Genomic DNA, 19,821 nt, shown 5'->3' with positions numbered 1-19,821 from the left:
GAAAGAGAGAGAAGAAGGGGAAATCCAAACCAAATCTCAGTCTGACGGCAGTGGAAACTTCTCGAGAAAACACTGGACGGAGAACACTTTTGACACCAAAGAGTTCAGGCGTACCTTGGCCCGTAGTGTGTGAAGAGGATGTGGGAAATTCCGATCGTGACGAGGCTGGGCGAATCTGGGCGTTGAGCGGCCCACTGGACGAGGAAGATTCTGGGCGTTCGGGGTGTTGAACGGCCCTGGTAGAGAGTAGATGTCATTGTCGCAGAGTCAGGCGTAGGCGAAGCGCGCGCGGCTCGAAGCGTTGGACGACGTCGACGACGAACCGTTGGACGGCCTCAACAACGTTGGTGGCCGGCAAGCGGCGTGTGCGGGCGGTCGCGTGCGCGGCGCGGGCAGGTGGTCAGCGCGCGGCGTGCACGACGGCGCGCCGCGGCGTGGCAGGCGGGCAGGCGCGCGGTGTGCGGCGCTTCGCGTCGCGCGGCAGCGTTGGCAGCGCGCGTGCGCTGTGGCGGCCGCATGGCGGCGTGGGCAGGCGGACGGCGCGCGGCGTGTGCGGGCGGCCGCGTGCCCGGCGCGGGCGGGCGGTTGGTGCACGGCGTGTGCGGGTGGCCGCGTGCTCGGCGCGGGCAGGCAGTCGGCGCGCCGCGTGTGTGAGCGGCTACATGGCTGGGGGAAGAGAGAGAGAGAGAGTGGGAGGGGAAGAGGTGGAAGGCCGGCGACGCAAATTGGCGGCGGCAGCGACGACGACGACGGTGCTAGGGTTGAGGGAGAATAGGGAGGCCAGGCAGTCCTCCAAGAAGAGTTAAACAAAAACTCAATTCTTGAATAATGACTGCCTAATGTTTCTTGAAAACAATGGCCTATATATAGGCCTTGGAGGAAAGAGAAAATGACGAGAAATTAGAGACGAGAAAGTAAAGACGTGCGTTGTGTCACGCCAAAGGGCAGTTGTGGATCTGCCTCTAGCGTAGTGTCATGACGCGCGTAGGGACGTGCGCGGGTGGAGATGTGCTTGTCGACGGCTGCGGCATGTTGACTTTGGTTGACCGTGGCGGGTTGACTTCGGTTGACTTCACCGTTGGGTCCATAGCAGACGTGTTGACTCCGGTTGACCAAAGCGACGCGTTCGACGATGATGTGTTGGCGTCCTCGCCATCAATTTATGGGAAGATGGAAAGGGATATTCATTGTCAAGGTTGCTCCTAATAGGTTTCAATTATCAACTCAGGGATTGCATGGCTTCCAATTTAATTTTTATCTTTGAGTAACCAAAGTCTATACCTTGCCATGCACTTGCAGAAATCCCTTAATAGCCTGATATGTTTTGCCTACTGATTTTACAGTACTCATGGTCTTAGTGCGTGATTTTAACCTTCTTAGATGTGTCATGGATAGTGTTAATTGTATCAGCATGAGTTTTATATTTCTATTATCTAGTACCTCATGTCCTGTACGATGTCTGACATTCTGGCATTTGTTCAAAAATATTTTATAAAAGGGCTTAAGAAACCTTAATTATTTTTTAAGGCATCGGGATAGCTAGATTATCTAAGGTCTTTATTCTTGATACAGTAAACATTATATGGATCTCCTTCAAGATGGGGGTTTGTTCGGTGTGAAACAATTCTTTCTCTTGTAGGTCCTAGGACCTGACAATGGCAAACATTTGAAACATCCACAGAATAATTGTTTCCTCAATGGACTGCACCAAAAAGGAATATAAATAATAATTATGAAAAATGGGACAAAGTAAAATAGTGTACTTCAGTGTGCAGAATGACAATTAACATGTGAAGAATAAATAAAACCAAAAGTGCCATCAACTGTAAACAAATACTGGAGATTATGAAGCATAACCATAATTCAATAAGAAGAAAACCCATGACTTGTGTCAATTGCCTCTTCACGTCCTCACGTCATCACAATTAAGTGAGCTCCCCTATATTTAATGGGGATAGTAATTGAGAGGGAGGGATGGAGACGAAGAGAGATATAGTTGCCAATACGCAAGGTAGCAAGCACACCGTGTGCTCTAAAATGTAAACGGAGTTCATAAATCCCTTTAGGGAATAGTTCTATCAATACTTAATTACATAGTAATAACCCCTTGTCAATGTGACACTCCGATATAGGCCTAGGATATGATCGAGTGTCAAACCCAAACAGATCATCATATTTAGGAGTGATGCATCAGAAATTTATCATATAACTCATTCTCTAGTATTTCCACTACCCTGCTTGATAACTTATTTGCATCATCTTCCTTGAGTTAGTGTCATTTTATACCAATGGTGATTGATCCCATCTTGATCATTCAAGCACAATTATAGATGTGTTTTTGCATATGTGGTACACTTGTTTCAAATGCCATTATTGGGGGCTCTCAGATCACAGTCAAAACTTAAGTGTCCATCGACGACATGCCCTCGGTGTCTTATTTGCAAGGACCACTAATTGAACAATAACATGAACTGACCTGGGGTGACATTTGAATATAATACTACATAGACATTCCTATATATTATGTAAATTAACTCTCAATAAATACCAGCTAATCTCTCCTTTGCATCGCCACATCAATGGATACGGGATCAACGATTGCCATCATTGCAATGGAGAAGACATTGCTATTGCATCTGATAGATATTTTAATGTCCTTTTTGAATATTGTACAAATATGAATGTCAAGTTCTAAGGCTTCATGGTTAGAGAGGTAGGTTTTGATGGACTTCATCGCATGGGAGACTTGTGCTAGTAACCCGGGATTACACAAGGAGTTCAGGTGATACTACATAATGTCCACTCCTCATACTTTCTATTACCATTTATCTGTTGACTTGTAAGAAAACCATAATTTGATGGGTAAGCTTCTATCACAACCTTTCTCTTTGATTTAAAGCATGGTGCAGCAAAAGTACACTTAGAATAGAGTCCAGAATTAATTTCAAAGTCATGATATGCTCCAAAAAAATCAAAGCAATCTCATATAGGCCAATTCTACTCAGAGTAACATAACCACATAATGGGTCCAAAAAATATTTTCACCACCTTACACTCTTCGACTTCCATTTTCTATCATGTTTTTAACATAATTCAATTACAAAAAACAGAAACATCGATTGATAAACAAATTGGTTAAACCACTAGCAATCAGTGTCATATTAAACAAATTGGTTAAACCGCGATGATTACAACATAATGATGAAGCAAAACATATTAATTTGTCACCAACACCGTTTGGGGATATGAATCTATTTCTGGCATATGCGTCCTGATCAGTGACATACTGATTCAAGATGGCTGTTAGCCTTATATTTTTGCCGTGGGCATCTGTGCGTAAATTTGGATATTCACGCGTACTCCACTCGGACAAACTCTTATAAACATTAAACCTTAACACATATAAAATCGCCTTAAAAAAATGATCACCTTATAAACATTAAGCATCCAACGCACTGCAGGATCAGTCTACCGACCCGAGGGTTGCTCGTGCCCGGCATCGTGTTTTGTCAATAAAAAAACATATTATTTGGCAAAGTTTGAGACCCAAGATTGTATAATATTTAGCGGGGTAACACCAAATTCTTGGTTTTGCCAAAAAGTCAACGCGGAAATGAATGGTGCCGGTCGAATAAGCGGAGAGACAGCGTTGACTGGAATCGCCTACATGCACCAATCAAACCCCGCCACGTGTAATCATAGCTGGTCAACCAGCGCAATAAGAAAGAGAGAGAATAGAGAGAGAAAGAGAGAGAGAGAGAGGGAACTAGAGAGAGAAAGAGAGGTGTTCTACAGGACCTGAGCAGCGATCTCGGCGATCGCGGCCGACGGTTGCAGATCGTCGTAGGCGATGATCTTGATTTGGTGATGCTATCGTCGTCCTAGATTAGGGTTTTTTATTGTTGATTTTAGATCGAAGATTGATCGAGAACAAGTGGGGAGGAAGAATGCGGGTGGCTCCTCCATCCGGATCTCTGCAAGTGGCTGAAATCGGAGCCAAGGATGCTCACCGAAAGAGGGTTTATGAAGAGTGGAAGGGGAATAATGTGAGTATTTCGTTTTTTTTTGGTTTAGGGTTCGTTCTAAAGTCGTTTAATCTCGGGTTGTTGCGTTGAGGATTTGGGGAAATTTACGTCGCCGGCGTCGATTTCCCTTGTGGAATTTCACCGTGCTGATTGGAACTTCACGCGTGAGGTCTCTCGAACCCGCTGATTTTTTTGGGTATTTTTTGGGGCCGGATCATTACCAAAAACGATTGTGAAAAAAAAGGAATAGTTTCTTATTTTAGCTTCGGTTTAATGGAACTTATCTGGGTTTTAGCTCTGGTGAGTTTATGCATCGGTTTTCTATTGGTCATATCCGAACGTACATCTGGAGCAGTACTTTAAGAGCTTAGCAAAATGGTTTATTTCCGTGAATCAACTGGTCTTTGAATCTTTATTGGTTCAAAACCGTTCCATATTATTTTTTCGGCTGTTTATTGGTATGTTTGTCTGTGAGATAGCATGTTACATAAACGTTTTCTTGTGAATCTGTAGAGGTGTCTTTAACTTTCCGTCCTCCCTATTTCTTATAGTCACGGGGCTAAAAATGGAGAATTTTTAATCTTGGTCTCCACCTTCAAATATGCCATATTTTATATTTTTGTCTGGTATTTTCTAAACATCGAAGTGCTTCGAAACCAAATAAACACTGATATTTTTTCGATGTTTCTTACATACTATTGGTTGGGCATGACACTCCTTTCAAGGCAACTAGTTGTTTGGTTGAAGCTTTATAACTGATGGTTTTTAAGGTTGTATCCCGCGTTGATCTTGTCGTGGTCTTATTTCTTTGAATATTTCTGTGGTCTGATAGAACTGGAAAAATATCACATGGTGGCAGAATCGTGAGACATAGAACCTATGTTTTGTTTCTCGATCTGGAAGGAGTTCATGATTTCAGATACTGCGTGGGTTAGTTTTTTTGATTGATTATGTTCCATTGAACGTCGATGAACAGCTGGAAATTGCGTATAAAAAATTTGGTACACGATAAGTCGAGTTTACTTCCAACAAGAATTCGAGCTCAACACACTGGGATACTTGGACTCTAAGCTCTGAAAGCTACTGTTGAAATTGATGCTACTGAATTTTGTTTTTGTCATGGCGTCTAGGTTCTGATACTTGGACTCTAGGTTCAGAATGCTACAGTTGAAACTGATGCTATTGAATTTTATCTTTTTGGGATATAAGTAGCGGTTTTTCCTTCTAATAAAAGTGCAGGACACACAATGGAGAATAAACCAGCTTCCAGAAGACATTGTGAAGTTGGACTCATGAGTTGAGAAGTAGCACAATATGTTACTACCGTATTGTCATACTGTGTTAACCCTTGCTGATGGGCAAGTTCTTGTTATTCTGGATTTACATATTATGTTAGAAACTTCTTCGGCAGTTCATGACTAGGTATTGATGTCCAATTATTATTTTGGGTATTTTTCTCTGATCAATTTTTTTTTGTGAATGAAAGATCGAGGATGTGAAAGAAGAACTGGGGAGCATACACTAAGGCCACGGGAGGAACCCGCAGAACTGATAGTTGGACAGATGGAACAGAGAAGAGGACAAACAGAAGTCAACTAGAAATCTGTTATCATCCCTTTGATTTAATATAAAAGAAGGGAAAAGAAATGGAAATGCGGGGCAAGTGCTTGTTCGTGGGGGTGGGATTTATTCGGTCAACATGTGTGAGTTTGTGTTGACCGAGCGGTCTCACAGTCCTTTAATTGGGCGGCAGTAAGAATTCTTGAAACTTACCATTATAAGGGAGGAACATGAACAGAAAATGGAACAGGAACAGAAAGTCGACGAAGTGGAGCAAGTGCAATCAAAGGTCTTTTGGTTGCTAATGAAGATCGTTGAGGTCCAGATAATCACTGTAAGTCCATTTCCATAGTGGTTCTTAAGGATTTGACTCTACCAGAATCATAGGAAAGGAAATTAGTATAATACCCCTGCTGATGAATGGAATTCCATTTGCAACTTGGCGGAGATACAGGGAAGAAGTATAGAAGATGGGAGAAATTAGAAAAAGATCAGCTCTCCAGAATACCGATGGAGAGGTAGCGGTGAAGAATCGACACTGCGAGAAGATCGCCAGATGAAAATGCTTGATCAACGCCTGTGAATAATGATTGCCATGATAAGATCACCACAAGAGGATGCCCAATCAGAGGAAAATGTCACCCATGAAGAAGATATGCTGTGGTAAGATCTCCAGAAGAAGATACCTGATCAAGGGATGACGTCTCTGGTGAAGAATGTTAACAGTGGGATGCAGAAATTAACTTTGGCCGATTGGTGAAGAGTCTTGACAAGAGCAAAGCAGCACAAAAACGGAATGGAGGAAGAAATCCCAACTGTGATATAAGAATGTAGGCAGAACTAAACACCAGATTTCAATAAAGCATAAAAGGTAGAACCCTGATTGGGTCTACCAATGACAGTGTAATCTTCCACAAAAAAACCTCCAACCACTGGCCTAATTAATCTCAAAGAATCTCAGTGTTAACACAGATAGAGAAAGAGAGATGGGAGAAATAGAGAGAAGAGGGAGACGGGAAGATCATTGTTTCTTGGAGGGAGGAGAAGCCGCCGTCCACGCAGGGCTGATCATCTGCGAGGGATGAGATAGACAGATATTCACGGCTGAGCAGGGGTAACAAGAGGGAAGGCAGGTAGTAACTTACAAGTCAGAAGCTCCGTAACCCCTTTGGATGCTCCTCCTGAGCCTTAAGTAGTCGGGATTGGGAGGTTCTTGGGCTGGGTTCCTTACTTGGTAGGCGCTTCTCATAGACGCAGCAATCATATCGGGGACTGGACGGAAAAGCTCCAAGAATACTGATAAAGTTTAATAAGGATGCATTAAAGCACCACTGGAATCCATAAGAAGGTGATGTCCCATTAACTCCATCTGACAGATCATGGAAACGAAGTGGCCAAGGAAAGGGCTCAATAGCTCCATAAGACAATCATATAAGCTGAAGCAAGGGAGTGATGGCCCAAATGGCCCAAAAAATGGTCCACGGAGGCGAAGGGGCTGAAGAGTGGCCGATGTTTATATCCAAAATATAGCCTTGCTGCAAAAAAAATCATGTAGTCAACATCGTATAGCCCATGGAGGCAAAGTGGCTGAGTGGTGGATGATAATATCCAGAAGATAGCCTCTGCAATTATTTCATGCAGTCAGCTCTGTATTGAGAAATCCAGCAGCAAAAAAATCCTGTGACAAGAACTATTACTGCATTTTTTTTCATGTCTTCAATGCTGTACAGAGAATTCCAGCTATGGGAATGCATCAACGGTTATTGTTGATCTGGATGAATAGTGGCAGATGGCGTGGCAGAAGGGGAGCAGAAGGGGATATAAGTCGCTTGAAGAAGAGTCCCTCCAGCAGGGAAATGCCATTAACCACTGCAGCAAGGAATCTTGCAACTGAAGACCAATTCGAGAGGTACTCCAGTTGCAAATAGAGAGCACTGGCAAATAGAGAGCGGCAGTTATATCCAGGTACATGCGCCGAAAAGAGCTTCAGAATTTTCCAATTGGATGGAATTGTTTAAGCAGAACAACAGGTAGCACAGGCTGATAATGACCTTTGAATTTGGAGAAATATTCTGAACACGGACTGATGAAATATGGCTGGAGAAGTTCTCGAGATCTCCAAACGCAGTGTACATAGCCGAGTAATACGTTGATCGTGAAAGAAGGAATCGTGATCAAATAAAACGAGGACTTCCACCTTGAAATGTTCCAACAACAAAGAAATAACAAGAACACAAAGATATCCGCCCACAAGGTCGTATCGACCCTGGCGATCGGAAGCGAGCCGAATCAGCAACAAATCCTCCTCGAGAGCTCCTCTCGACGTCGACTCAAAAACCGTTTTCTTCAACGCCCGCTCCCTCCTCGGCCAAAACTTCCTTTTATTCACTTTTCTCCGTAACGTCTTTATTCGGTTGGACTTTTTGGCTCCAGGCTGTCACGTGACGTGGCAACCTTCCTTCTTTTGCTTTCATACGTCCGAGGGAGTGCTTTATCAAACAACAGGTAGCACAAAGGCTGGCAGCAGAAATAATCATTCCCTTAGCTGATGAGGCATTGACTCTGCTGCTGAAGTTAGCTCTGTAAATATGAAGATTTGAAAGTGCAATGTTGGAAGGGTTTGTCGACAGTGACGAGTTCATCATCTATGAGGGAAGATGATGAGGACGATTCACCATTGTCCCTGTCTGCGGCCAGAATGACAAGGACAATGAGGACTCGACATTGACTCTTGTCATCTGAAAGAGAAAGGGACGGGAGAATGGTGACGACTAGTCACCATCATCTGTCAATAATTCACAGACATAGAAAAATGACGATGGGGAGCTCGCCATTATCATCCGGGTAAAACTAATTGATGTGTATGATGGCATGTAGTCATGTCCTCTCCTCTTCTACGTTTGCTACAAATGTTAAACGCAGGCATGTCAGAAAACCGCCAGAGAGTGCAGAAGGTTTGTGGCGGTTGCCTTAGAATTGTCACAGGAAAAAAGCGGCAGAAAAAGTCCATGGTTATCTGTAACAGAGATAATCGCATGATCATGACAGGATGAAGTTCTCCATGGTGAGAGATATTTCTGGCAAACGCTCAGATAATGATCACTAAAGACCACATAACCAAGGGGAAATAGCCAGCTGTAAACCATGACAGCAGAAGAGGAGGGTGGATAATGATGACATGGTTCAAAAAGCAATGGTAATCTCAGAAGATACCATTTGAAAAGCGTTGCCATGTTCCAATCGCCTGAAAACACTGTAAATTTCAGTAAGTGAGGAAGACAGATGTCGTTGCTGATCACCAACACATTGATGGCGAATCAAGGAAAGCTACAGGTAGATTGAGAGACAAGAAAATCAAAGATCCCTTGAAGAGTCTTAGTCTTCAGATCAAGGGATCCTTTGTCTCTACGACTTACGAGAACAAGAGCCGAGACCAAGAAGAGTCTGTCAGAGAGCAGTGCAGGTTGGAGGGAGGAACCTGAATTAACTAGAGGTTTTCTGCACAGTGATGGATTGGAATCCTATGAAAATAAATTATAATAATTCCTACTACTTTAATTCAAAAAAAATAAATCCTACTACTAACGTTGTTTATCCCGTTTCAGTCAGAGGACCTTCGAATGTCATGTTCAGTTAATTAACCTGATTTTTTTTTGTCTTATCTCCATCGCCTCCTTTTGTCATATCTTCATCGACTTTCCTCTTGTCCATCTTCTCTGGTAACTTTGTTTGTGTCATCAAGTGCATGCTGAGAGACAGAGGATGATCAACTATTTCTTCCCGAGCTTTCAGCTTTGGATGAATCACGTTACAAAAAGACAAGCCTCCCTTTTCCAGTCCGATGGATTAGCAGAATATCTGTTCTTGTTGCCTTATTTACCGTGGTTTCAAACCAAATTTTCGTGTTGTGCAGTTTTCTCTTTCTCCTCAAACAAAACAAGTCTTCACGAGTAATCTGCATTTATTGTGGTTCTCATCATTCTCATAAATCAGCTTTCCTTGAGCTTTTTTTATTATTAGTAATTGAATAAAATCAAAAGGAAAGAATTCCTTGTTTTTCAACAATACGTTTTCTTTTCTTTTTTTCTAATGCTGCTATCATGGAATCGGTTGCAGAGATTCTGCCTCCAGGGGAGGTTCATATTTGGGCCAGATGTGAGGTCTCTGTTCCTCACTGTCTTCCTCATTGTCGCCCCGGTTGGCGTTTTCTGTGGATTCGTGGCCAAGAATCTCATGGATGACTTCTCCCACCATGCGGGCATCTCCATCATGGTGGTCGCTGTAGTTTTCACCGTATATGTGAGTAATGCTTCATATGCCCCTGACATCTCTTTCATCGGCATTCTATCAACTTACATGCATATTTCTTCAAAAAAAAAAAAATCAACTTACATGCATATTCATCTCACCCTTTGTAGGACTTGTGCCTCCTCCTGCTTACCTCTGGTAGAGACCCCGGCATCATCCCCCCCAATGCCCACCCTCCTGAGCTGGAGGTGGGCAATGTTATTGATGGCCAGACGCCACCCCCTCGCATACCTCGAGTCAAGGACGTTGTCGTCAATGGGATCACTGTCAAGATCAAGTACTGTGACACGTGCAAGCTCTACCGCCCCCCTCGCTGTTCCCACTGCTCCATTTGCAACAATTGCGTCCAGCGCTTTGACCACCACTGCCCCTGGGTCGGCCAGTGCATCGGCTTGGTAAGTTTTTCACTCTCTTTAAAGAAAAACAGAGTGCGAGAAGTGCATATTTTCAATTGGATTTCCAATGGGCTCCCCGTTTGGTGGGTGCTGATTTTTAATGGTCTTGTTTTTATTTGTGGGTGCAGATTTTGTAATTGTTGTTTTGGCTTGTGGTTCAAAATCTTAATAGGTTTTTTGACTGATGGGTGATTTTTGATTTATTGCTGGGTGAAGACGTTTAATCAAAACTCTCATTTATTCGGATTAATTGGTGCAGAGGAACTACCGATTCTTCTACATGTTCGTGTTCTCGACGACGCTGCTGTGCCTGTACGTGTTTGGATTCTGTTGGGTTTACCTCCATAGAATCATGGTCACCCGTGAGACCTCTATCTGGCGTGCCATGGCCAAGTCCCCCGCCTCCGTTGCCCTCATCGTCTATACCTTTGTCTGTGTTTGGTTCGTCGGCGGTCTCTCCGTCTTCCACTTCTACCTCATCACCACCAACCAGGTCACCTCTCCACCCCCTTCTCTCTCTCTATATATATATTTCTCACTAAATTTATGTCTCAAGATTTCTCTCTGTCTGTCTCTCTCTGTCTCTTGCTCTTTCAAACTTCCTCTCTTTCTGAATTTCTCACTCGAACTTTTTCTATATCTATCTCCTCCTTTCTCAAGCTAACTTATTTTTCTGGCATCCTCTGACTTTCTCACTCAAGCTAACTTATTCTCTCTCTCTTTTCTGAATTTCTCACTCTAAATTTCCCGCTCTCTAATTATCTCCCTTTCTCTCTGTCTCTTTCTGAATTTCTGTCTCTAACCTTTTCTCTCTATATCTCTCTTCCTAACTTTCTCAGTTGAACTTTTTTAGTCAAACTTCCTCTGGATTTCTTTTTCTTGAATTTCTCACTCTAACTTTATCTCTCCATCTCCTTGTCTAACTTTCTCATGTTAACATTACTCTCTGACATTTTCTTACTTTCTTACTCAAACTTCCTGACAATCTCTTTTTCCAAAATTATCTTACTTTTTCTCTCCATCTCTCTTTTGAACTTTCTCATACTTTTTTGAATAATTGCTTGCTTTCTCACATTTACTTTAATTCCTAACATCCATTCTCTTACTTTCTCTCTCTGACTCCCTCCTAAATCTCTCGCTCTAACTTATTCTGGTTCTAAAATTCTCATTCTAACTCTATCCCTCTGACTTTCTCCCTCTACTTTTCTCTTCAACTCATACTGTTTCTCTCTCCATCTCTCCGGCTTCCATCTCTGTATCTAAGATTCTTTCTCTAACATCCTCCCCCTAACTTTCTCACTCCAATTTTCTCTCTCACTCTAACTTTCTCTCTCCAACAGACCACGTATGAGAACTTCAGATACAGATACGACCGCCACGAGAACCCTTACAACAGGGGAATGGTGGAGAATTTCAAGGAGGTCTTCTTCTCCCCCATCCCCCCTTCCAAGAATGACTTCCGCCTCCGCCTCCCGCCGGAGCCCGCTCCGCCATCGCCCGCTGGAATATTCCCTCGCCACGACAAGCCCTCCTCCTGGGACTTGGAGTCCGGCGAACCCGCCAAGCCCGCCGGAATATTCTCCTGATCCTCTCTCTTTCTGTATAGATAGATAAAATCCTACCAGCCAACTTCCTTTTTTTTCTTTCTTTTGTTATTGGCCTCTCTCTTACTTACAGTTAAGGTGCCCAATCGTCCAAGATGGACGGCTTTCATCTTGTTCTGCATCCCATTTTTTTTTTGGGTCATCTCAAACAGCCCCATCTAAAATTCTGAATCATAGAAAACGATAGGAGTTCTGAATCATAGAAGTTCTAAAATTCGAGAAAATATGATAAGAGGAATTTTTCAGCATATGGATTAATCCCCTTCTTATCTGGGGTCCGCAATCTTGATATGATGTTTTCTTCTTCCTAGAATGAAAAAAACCATCCTGTCCTATATCTGGTGGATGAAACACTTTCTTCATCCCTGAACATAAAACACATTTCTGTCTCGTCATTTGTATAGAGTATGGAACGACAAACATCATCCATTATGTCATTCATCACACTGACAGAGTTGTGATGGATGCAAGACGGAATGTTGGTTCCAGACAGGTGATGTGTCAGGATGCTGTCACTGATGATGGTGGTGACCGATTTTTATATGATGAAAAAAAGAGACATGATGGTAAAGTATTTATCAATGATAATATTCTGCAAAAAATTAATTAGAAATGAGTATAAATTAAGATTGATACGTCGGAAACCTCATTGAGAGAGCACAAGAGACCGAGAGAGAAGGCGAGATACCATGCTAGATACACCTGTAAAGTAAAATTTGCTTATATGACATTCTGTTCCACATGACGGCACATCGTCCTAAGCAGGGATGTGACAAACTATACATCACAGTTTCATCCATCACTGATCATCATGATGTCCCCTCCGCCTCATCTGGGCCGTGATGTTCCCTACCTCCGAGGCCCTCCACTGCGAGTAGGGTTTGCCATTTTTTACCAAAATTCTATAAAACCGGACCAAACCCATACTGTCAGTTTGAGAATCACGAGTTTACTGGAATTTTGGTATCACAAACAAACCAAACTGAAAACAGGACCTAAACTCACGAGGGAAAAATATTTGCAATATATGAGGTCAGTTGAGATTTGAGTGCAGGATGCCCTCACAAGTAGGATTCAACGGTCACGGTCTGGCCTTGGTTTTTAGCAAAGACCTAAGGCTTACCTGAACTTAGGTTCAATTTCAGTCCGTTCTTGTTTGGTCTCGGTCCGGTCCGGACCGGTTTAGGTCTGGTCAGGTTGACTTGTCAATGTCAAAGTAAAAGTTTCATAATAATATTAAATATCCTCTACATCAAGTGGGTGCCCACAAATGGTCAAATATATGGTGTCCAGATTAGATGTTTTTAGAATTTATAAATAATATTAAATTAATATTAAATAATTGACTTCTGGTTCCAGTCTGGCTTGACCCTTGGACCTATAAGCAGAGTACCTATGGTCCCAATTCCCTGCAATCAAGCAGAATACCTATGGTTTTCGGTCAAAGAAACGTAAAAGAAATCTCATATTAAAGATACAAAAATACAAAAGAGACATAAATACATAAGTAATACCAAACCGAAACCGATCTTTGACCGAAAACCAAGACCGCACCAAAGTTTAGGTACAGGTAAAGGTACTTGCCAAAAACTGATACCAAGACTGAAACCGCCATTCCCGAGACGAGACCGTACCGAAGTTTAGGCATAGGTAAAGGTATTTGCCAAGAACCAATACCGAGACCAAAACTGCCATTCCCGAGACGAGGCTGTACCAAAGTTTAGGTACAGGTAAAGGTACTTGCCAAAACCCGAGACCGAGACCGAAACCATCATTCCCCAGCCGCCAGCATACCAAAGTTTAGGCACAGGTAAAGGTATTCCCGAGCCCCGCGTCAGAGCTAGACATGGTCATTCTGTTCTGTTCGTTGTTCTTTTTCTTTTTCAAAAACGAACAAAATTCGCACAAATTCGCATATTCGCACAAAATTAGACTAAAATTTGCACAAAGCAAACAAAAGAACAGAACACGGGTCTGTTCGATGCTCTGTTCGATGTTCTGTTCGAATTCATTTTTGTTCTGTTCGGAAAACCGAACCGAACGAACAATTCACACAAATTCGCACCAAAAGAACAGAACGACCATGTCTAGTCACAGCTTGGCGAAGTCTGGGCGGGCGGCGTTCCCCGGCCGGGTGGAGACGGCCGCGTCGAGGTCGGGGGAGACGAGCATGGCGGCGTTCCAAGTGGCCACGTAGTCCAATCCCTGCTCCGCCGTCAGATCCCGGCTCCGCCGCAGCACCGCCTTCGTCCCCGCCACGGCGAGTGGCGACTTCGCCGCGAGCTCCGCGGCGATGCCGTCGACGGCAGCGTCCATGGCGGGGGGATCGGCAAAGACGGCGGAGACGAGCCCCATCGCCATAGCCTCGGCTGCTGTGACCCGCCGCCCGGTCAAGGCCATCTCGGCGGCGCGCCCGGCGCCGACGATGTCGGGCAGCCGCTGGAGCGAGCCGAGGTCAGCGACGATGGCCAGGTCGACTTCCAAGGAGGAGAAGAAGGAGGAGGAGGAGCAGTAGCGGAGGTCGCAGGCGGAGACGAGGTCGAGGCCGGCGCCGAGGCAGGCGCCGTGGACGGCGGCGATGACGGGGCGGCGGCAGGATTGGACGGCGGAGATGGCGGATTGGAGGGAGAGGATCTGGCGGCGGAGGAGTTCGCGGCGGCGGGCGGGGTCGTCGGCGGCGGCGCCGGCGGCGGTGGAGAGGGAGCGGAAGGCGGAGAGGTCGAGGCCGGCGCAGAAGTGGGGGCCGCGGGCGGAGAGGACGATGGCGGAGGCGCCGCGGTGGAAGTCGAGGAGGGAGAGGGCGGCGGGGAGCTCGGAGAAGAAATCTAGGGTTAGGGCGTTCCTCTGGTCGGGGCGATTGAGGTAGATGTGGAAGACGGCCTTGGATTCGTCCTTCTGCACGATTTCTAGGGTTTTGAACTCCGCCATGGCCGACCTTCTTCCTTCTTCGTTCTTCTGGTCGAGAGGAAAGGGAAGAGAAAGAGGAAGGTGGAAGAAGGAGAGGTTGGGTTTTATTTATTGGTATTTATGAAGTAATGTTTATCTTCAAGGATGGTCAATCATGAGGGGACTGTAGACATGGTCGTTCTGTTCTGTGAATTGTTCGCTCAATCGTTTTGTTCATTTTGTTCGCATTTGTGCGAATTGTTAGTTCTGTTCATTTTGTTCGAATTTGTGCGAATTGTTCGTTCTGTTCGTCTTGTTCGATATTGTGCGAATTGTTCGTTCTGTTCGTTTTGTTCGAATTTGTGCTAATTGTTCGTCTGTTCATTTTGTTCGATATTGTGCGAATTGTTCGTTCTGTTCGCTTTTCGATATTGTGTGAATTGTTCGTTCTGTTCGTTCTGTTCGCTTTGTTCGATATTGTGCGAATTGTTCGTTCTGTTCGTTTTGTTCAATATTGTGCGAATTGTTCGTTCTGTTCGTTTTGTGCGAATTGTTCGTTCTGTTTGTTTTGTTCATTCCTGATTGAGAATTTGGCTCCTTAATGGTTCATACTCCATATTGTGTCCCATAAGAAACTTATAGAAAGTTTGCTTCATTGTATACTGAATTTTCAACTAGTTGTTAAGGTCAATCTCCCTCCAGATGTTCTGTAATTCACATACATATTCCATCACTAATTTCTCACCTTGTAGAAGACTTGTGGCCTTAGTAAAGTGGACACTAGTAACTTGGACATAGGTCTTGTGATTCGCACATTTTGTCCCAGTGTCAGAAACTTCATGAATTTGTGTCCTCCCACAAATGCACATACACATGTTGTCATTGTCCTGCTTCCATATTTTGAAATTTGGATCGTTAAAATCAATCATCTTTGTAAGGTGGTTACTCAGTATTCTCGTGTTGAGAATGAGTTCTATACTCTGACTCCAATGGATAAAGTTGAAGTTATCATACTTCAGGGATTCAGGAATGCCTGGAATAATCATCTGAATAATGCCTTTACTTTCAGTGACCGTTATCTGAGAATCATTTTTTTCTGAATGCATAGACTCACGCAATCTTGAACTCGTGCCGGTCCAGTCTTCCAGCTAAATGTAAAGTGCCCCCTCTTTCTTTGAGTCCTGCCGCCCTTGGTTCCTAATTGGGTCTATAAGTGATGTGGAAGAAAATGGTGGGGAAGATTCTATGCAACAGCGAGGAAGAGAGATGTACTCTGGCTGTCACCATCATGATCTTGATACCATGTCAATCAGTCTACCTCTGCTGTTTGAACCTCTCATAAGACCCTGGATGGATCTATTAATGACAATATACTTTCTCCCAAAGTAAACCTTCAATTATGAGCTGAAAGTATCTCAACGAGTCTCTGACTGAACACAAAGAGAGATAGATGAGAGAAGCAGAGAGAAAATAGAGAGGCTGAAAGATCATTAACTCTTGATGATAGGTGAAGCCACCGTCCGTGCAGGGAAGATCATCTGCAAGGGAGGAAGGGATGCAAGTAGTGCTCATAAGTCTAACATTCCATAACCTTTTGGACACTCTCTCCTGAGCCTTAAGCAGTCCGAATTGGGATGTCCTTTGGCTGTGCTTCCTTTCTGGACCCGCATTTTTCATAGATTTGGCCTTATATCATATCACCCTTGGAGTCCCTTGCTGATGGATAGTTTTAAAAAGAACTTTTCAGTCTCGTCCATTGTGAAATCAAAAAATATGTAAGGGAACAATGAAAGCATTTTCAAAGATAAAAAAACTTGTTCGTTCTGTTCGGTTTTCCAAACAGAACAAAAAACAATTCGAACAGAACATCGCACAGACCCCTATGCGGTTCTTTTGTTCCCTTTGTGCGACATTCGTTCTAGTTTTGTGCGAATGAGCGAATTTTGTTTGTTCTTGAGAGAAAAAAACAGAACAAAGAACAAGGCCCTGTGCAATTTTTTTGTTCGATTAAAACTAAGAGAACAAAACAACCATGTCTAGAGGGGAGGGTTCTACTTTAAGATAGTAGCTCTTCTTCCTCTTCTTCTTCTGCTTCTTTCCTCTTCTTCTTCTTTTGCTTCTGGTTGGTGGGAGGGAGGGAAAGAGGAAGAGGTTGGGTTTTATTTATAGGTATTTGATAAGTGATGTTTTATCTTGAATGATAATATCAAAAGAGGGGTGGGGTCTAGTTCGAGATAATAGTTCTTTTTCTTCGTCTTTCTTCTACTTTCTTCTTCTTTTTCTTCTTCTAGTTGAGAGGAAGAGCAAGAGGTAGGGAAAGAAGTTGGGTTTTGTATAAAGGTATTTAATAAGTGCTGTTTATCTTGAATAATAGTATCAAAAGAGGGGAACGGGGTCTAGTTTGCAAGATATTAGCTCTTCTTCTTCTTCTTATTCTTCTTCTCCTTATTATTATTATTATTATTCTTCGTCCTTCTGCACAATTTCTAGGGTTTTGAACTCCTCCGCCATGGCCAGCCTTCTTCTTCCTTCTTCGTTCTTCTTCCCTCTTCGTTCTTCTTCATTCTTCTGAGCTCTTCTTCCTTATTCTTCGTTCTTCTGAGCTCTTCTTTTCTCTTCTTCGTTCTCTACGAGACGTGGACGCAGACGATTTTTTCATCATGAGACGAAAATATCATCACATCTGAGTATCAAAAAAATCATCTCTCTCTAGCACTCACAAAAATAAAAAGGGTCCACGGCTTCCAGGCCTCTCTCTAACACTCAAAAAAATGCATATTAACTTGTCTGAAGCTGCTTCCATATCAATTGGACGGACATTACACTGATCTCTTAAGAAATTGTTGCATGGAACAACAATCTTTTTCTTTAACTCTTCAAGTAACTTCCAGGTCCCTTTACAATTTATGAACTGCGGATGTAACGAATATTAATACAAGTAAAAAGAAGAATGAGAAATTAACTTAAGAGTGTGTATTTTATTGATCTCTTGTAACATTGTGTGTTTGTGCGAATGTTTTAGCAAACATCATGTGATTTATGTGTAAATTTCATGATTTTGTATAGAATTATAATGGATATCCTTTGAGAATCTGTAGCTTAAGAGTGTGTACTTTGCATGTACGTGATTCATATATCTGAGCGAGGTGCAAGCATATACTGGAACTGATATTGGGAGACCATAATTGTGCAAAGTTAGTAGCAATTTGTCCATGACGCTCATTCTTATTTATATTCGTTTTTTATTTGCATGTTGTTGAGTTTTTCTTGCAGAAAATTATTCAAAACTACTTTGCTGGATGATTTTTTCCAGAAATATGGACCATCGTCCTTTCCTAATAGGAAAATTTTTTGATGGACCCTTTTTATTTTAGTGTCTTTGCTTCGGAAATTACAATGCCTTTAGAAGCTTTCTCGTTCTGCAATAATCTCTCCATTTATCTGGTTGTCTACTATTGCATTGCAATGTGCTTTCTTTAGTATAGTTTTGTCTTCTTCATTTTATCCTATTCACTTGGACTCCATATCTTATACTTGTGCAAAAAATTTATCCACGTTAAAATCTATCCTCTCTTCTCTTCCTCCAATTCTAACTTCATAATTCTGACCCTCCCTCTCTCATTTTCTCTTAAAAATATGATTCTATCTCTCTCCCTCGCTCTCTCTCACAATCTGCTGATTTTTAACATACTGTTCTATCTCTCCCTCTCTTCTCCCACCCTCTACTACTCCCCAATTCTCATCCTCCCCTCTCTTCTCTCTCTCTCATTCTCCCTTACTCTATGATTGTGACCCACCCTCTCTCATTTTCTCTTAAAATATGATTCTATCTCTCCCCTCGCTCGCTCTCACAATCTGCTGCTTTCTACTTTACTGTTCTATCTCTCCCTCTCTTTTACTCACTAACTCTAAATATCTCCTCTTAAATTCACCCATCCGTCATTCTCTCGCATTGAGTTCCACGCTTCTATCATTCTACCTCACTGTTGTTTATTTATTGGTTTTATTCATTATATCCGTTACTTGCTTCAAAGTTTAAAACATAGTTCGGCATCATGCGATGCCGCTGTATTCAATCATTGCTTACCAAATTATGCCTTCAGAAACATGAACCCACCCGAAGGCAGTGGCCCAACCCAAGACAGATCTGGGTCGGGAGCTATAGGTCCTGAACGTACAGACGCGGGAACTTCTCGTGGCGTACATAGTCACCCTCGTTCAAATCGTTCAGTCATCATTGACTACTTTGAACACATGGAAGATGGGTACTACGCATGCTTACTATGCCAGAAGATGAACCCACACAATAAGAGAAAAGCAATAAAGCGGCAGGCTGACAAAAGCATCAATGTATTTTGGCGACATTTCAAAGCTTGCCATCCGGCTTGTCACGTGGAGCTTAAGGATGAGGTATCAGAAGACCCTAATCAGCCACGTATATTGGACAGATTGCAAAGCAGACAGAAGGGAGAGCTAGGCCAACGAGGGCCGATGAGGGGGCATACGCCATAGGAAACAAAGAATGTCATTGCACGGTTCATATGCATGACTGATTCACTGTGGAGCATTGTTCAGAATGTTGCCTTCAAGGAGATGTGGTGTTATGCGACACTTCTTGACTTGGATCCTTTAAGTGTGAAGGTCATTAAGCAATGGACCATCCAAATGCATGGTCGCATGAAACAAGATGTGAAGAAGCTATGGGAGAACATGGACCGCGTCTCACTCACCGTAGATGTGTAGACCGCCGAGAATGGTACTGGACTATTGGGCATCACTGTCCATTGGGTGGACGATAAATGGGTGTACCGGGAGCGGGTTCTTGCCATCAGAGAAATTGTCGGCAAGCACGATGGAGAAAACATGACGGCCATCGTTCTCCAGCCTCTAGAAGAATTTTGTCTGCGACCGAAGGTTAGTATGCAACGACAAACTTTATCTTATTAACTAAATTTGTGACCTTACATTTGACCGCTATTTATGCAGGTCTACGCCGTGACTACTGACAATGCCACGGCAAACAAGAGGATGTTGGCCTTGATG

General features: G+C 43.2%; 2 protein-coding genes across 3 annotated transcripts; one reads left to right on the top strand and one right to left on the bottom strand.

Moving 5' to 3' along the window:
- The first annotated feature begins 3,738 nt into the window (after positions 1-3,738).
- Positions 3,739-12,004, top strand: LOC144711190 (putative protein S-acyltransferase 7). 2 transcript variants are annotated; one of them, XM_078585116.1, is made up of 6 exons: positions 3,739-4,046; positions 4,117-4,194; positions 9,702-9,884; positions 10,004-10,288; positions 10,548-10,781; positions 11,629-12,004. In XM_078585116.1, the coding sequence occupies exons 1-6, from the start codon at positions 3,948-3,950 to the stop codon at positions 11,872-11,874; spliced, it is 1,125 nt and encodes a 374-aa protein (XP_078441242.1). In that variant the 5' UTR covers positions 3,739-3,947; the 3' UTR covers positions 11,875-12,004. The 2 variants fall into 2 exon arrangements, with proteins under 2 accessions (XP_078441242.1, XP_078441243.1); XM_078585117.1 differs by lacking the exon at positions 4,117-4,194.
- A 1,840-nt stretch (positions 12,005-13,844) lies between these two features.
- DCI1 (delta(3,5),delta(2,4)-dienoyl-CoA isomerase 1) lies at positions 13,845-14,895 on the bottom strand. Its single transcript, XM_078585118.1, has one exon. The coding sequence runs from the start codon at positions 14,818-14,820 to the stop codon at positions 13,984-13,986; it is 837 nt and encodes a 278-aa protein (XP_078441244.1). The 5' UTR covers positions 14,821-14,895; the 3' UTR covers positions 13,845-13,983.
- Positions 14,896-19,821: the final 4,926 nt, after the last annotated feature.

This window comes from Wolffia australiana, chromosome 13 (assembly GCF_029677425.1).
Source record: "Wolffia australiana isolate 7733 chromosome 13, ASM2967742v1".
Taxonomy (NCBI): Eukaryota; Viridiplantae; Streptophyta; class Magnoliopsida; order Alismatales; family Araceae; genus Wolffia; species Wolffia australiana.
The sequence above is the reverse complement of the archived record's forward strand: the minus strand, read 5'-3'. Positions and strand labels throughout refer to the sequence as shown.

Bases quoted from the DNA above. Each gene is read 5' to 3' on its own strand.
- LOC144711190 (XM_078585116.1), top strand. From the start codon at position 3,948: ATGCGGGTGGCTCCTCCATCCGGATCTCTGCAAGTGGCTGAAATCGGA. The intron at 9,885-10,003 runs GTGAGTAATGCT...CACCCTTTGTAG, and splicing joins CTGTAGTTTTCACCGTATAT to GACTTGTGCCTCCTCCTGCT. The intron at 10,782-11,628 runs GTCACCTCTCCA...TCTCTCCAACAG, and splicing joins ACCTCATCACCACCAACCAG to ACCACGTATGAGAACTTCAG.
- DCI1 (XM_078585118.1), bottom strand. From the start codon at position 14,820: ATGGCGGAGTTCAAAACCCTAGAAATCGTGCAGAAGGACGAATCCAAG.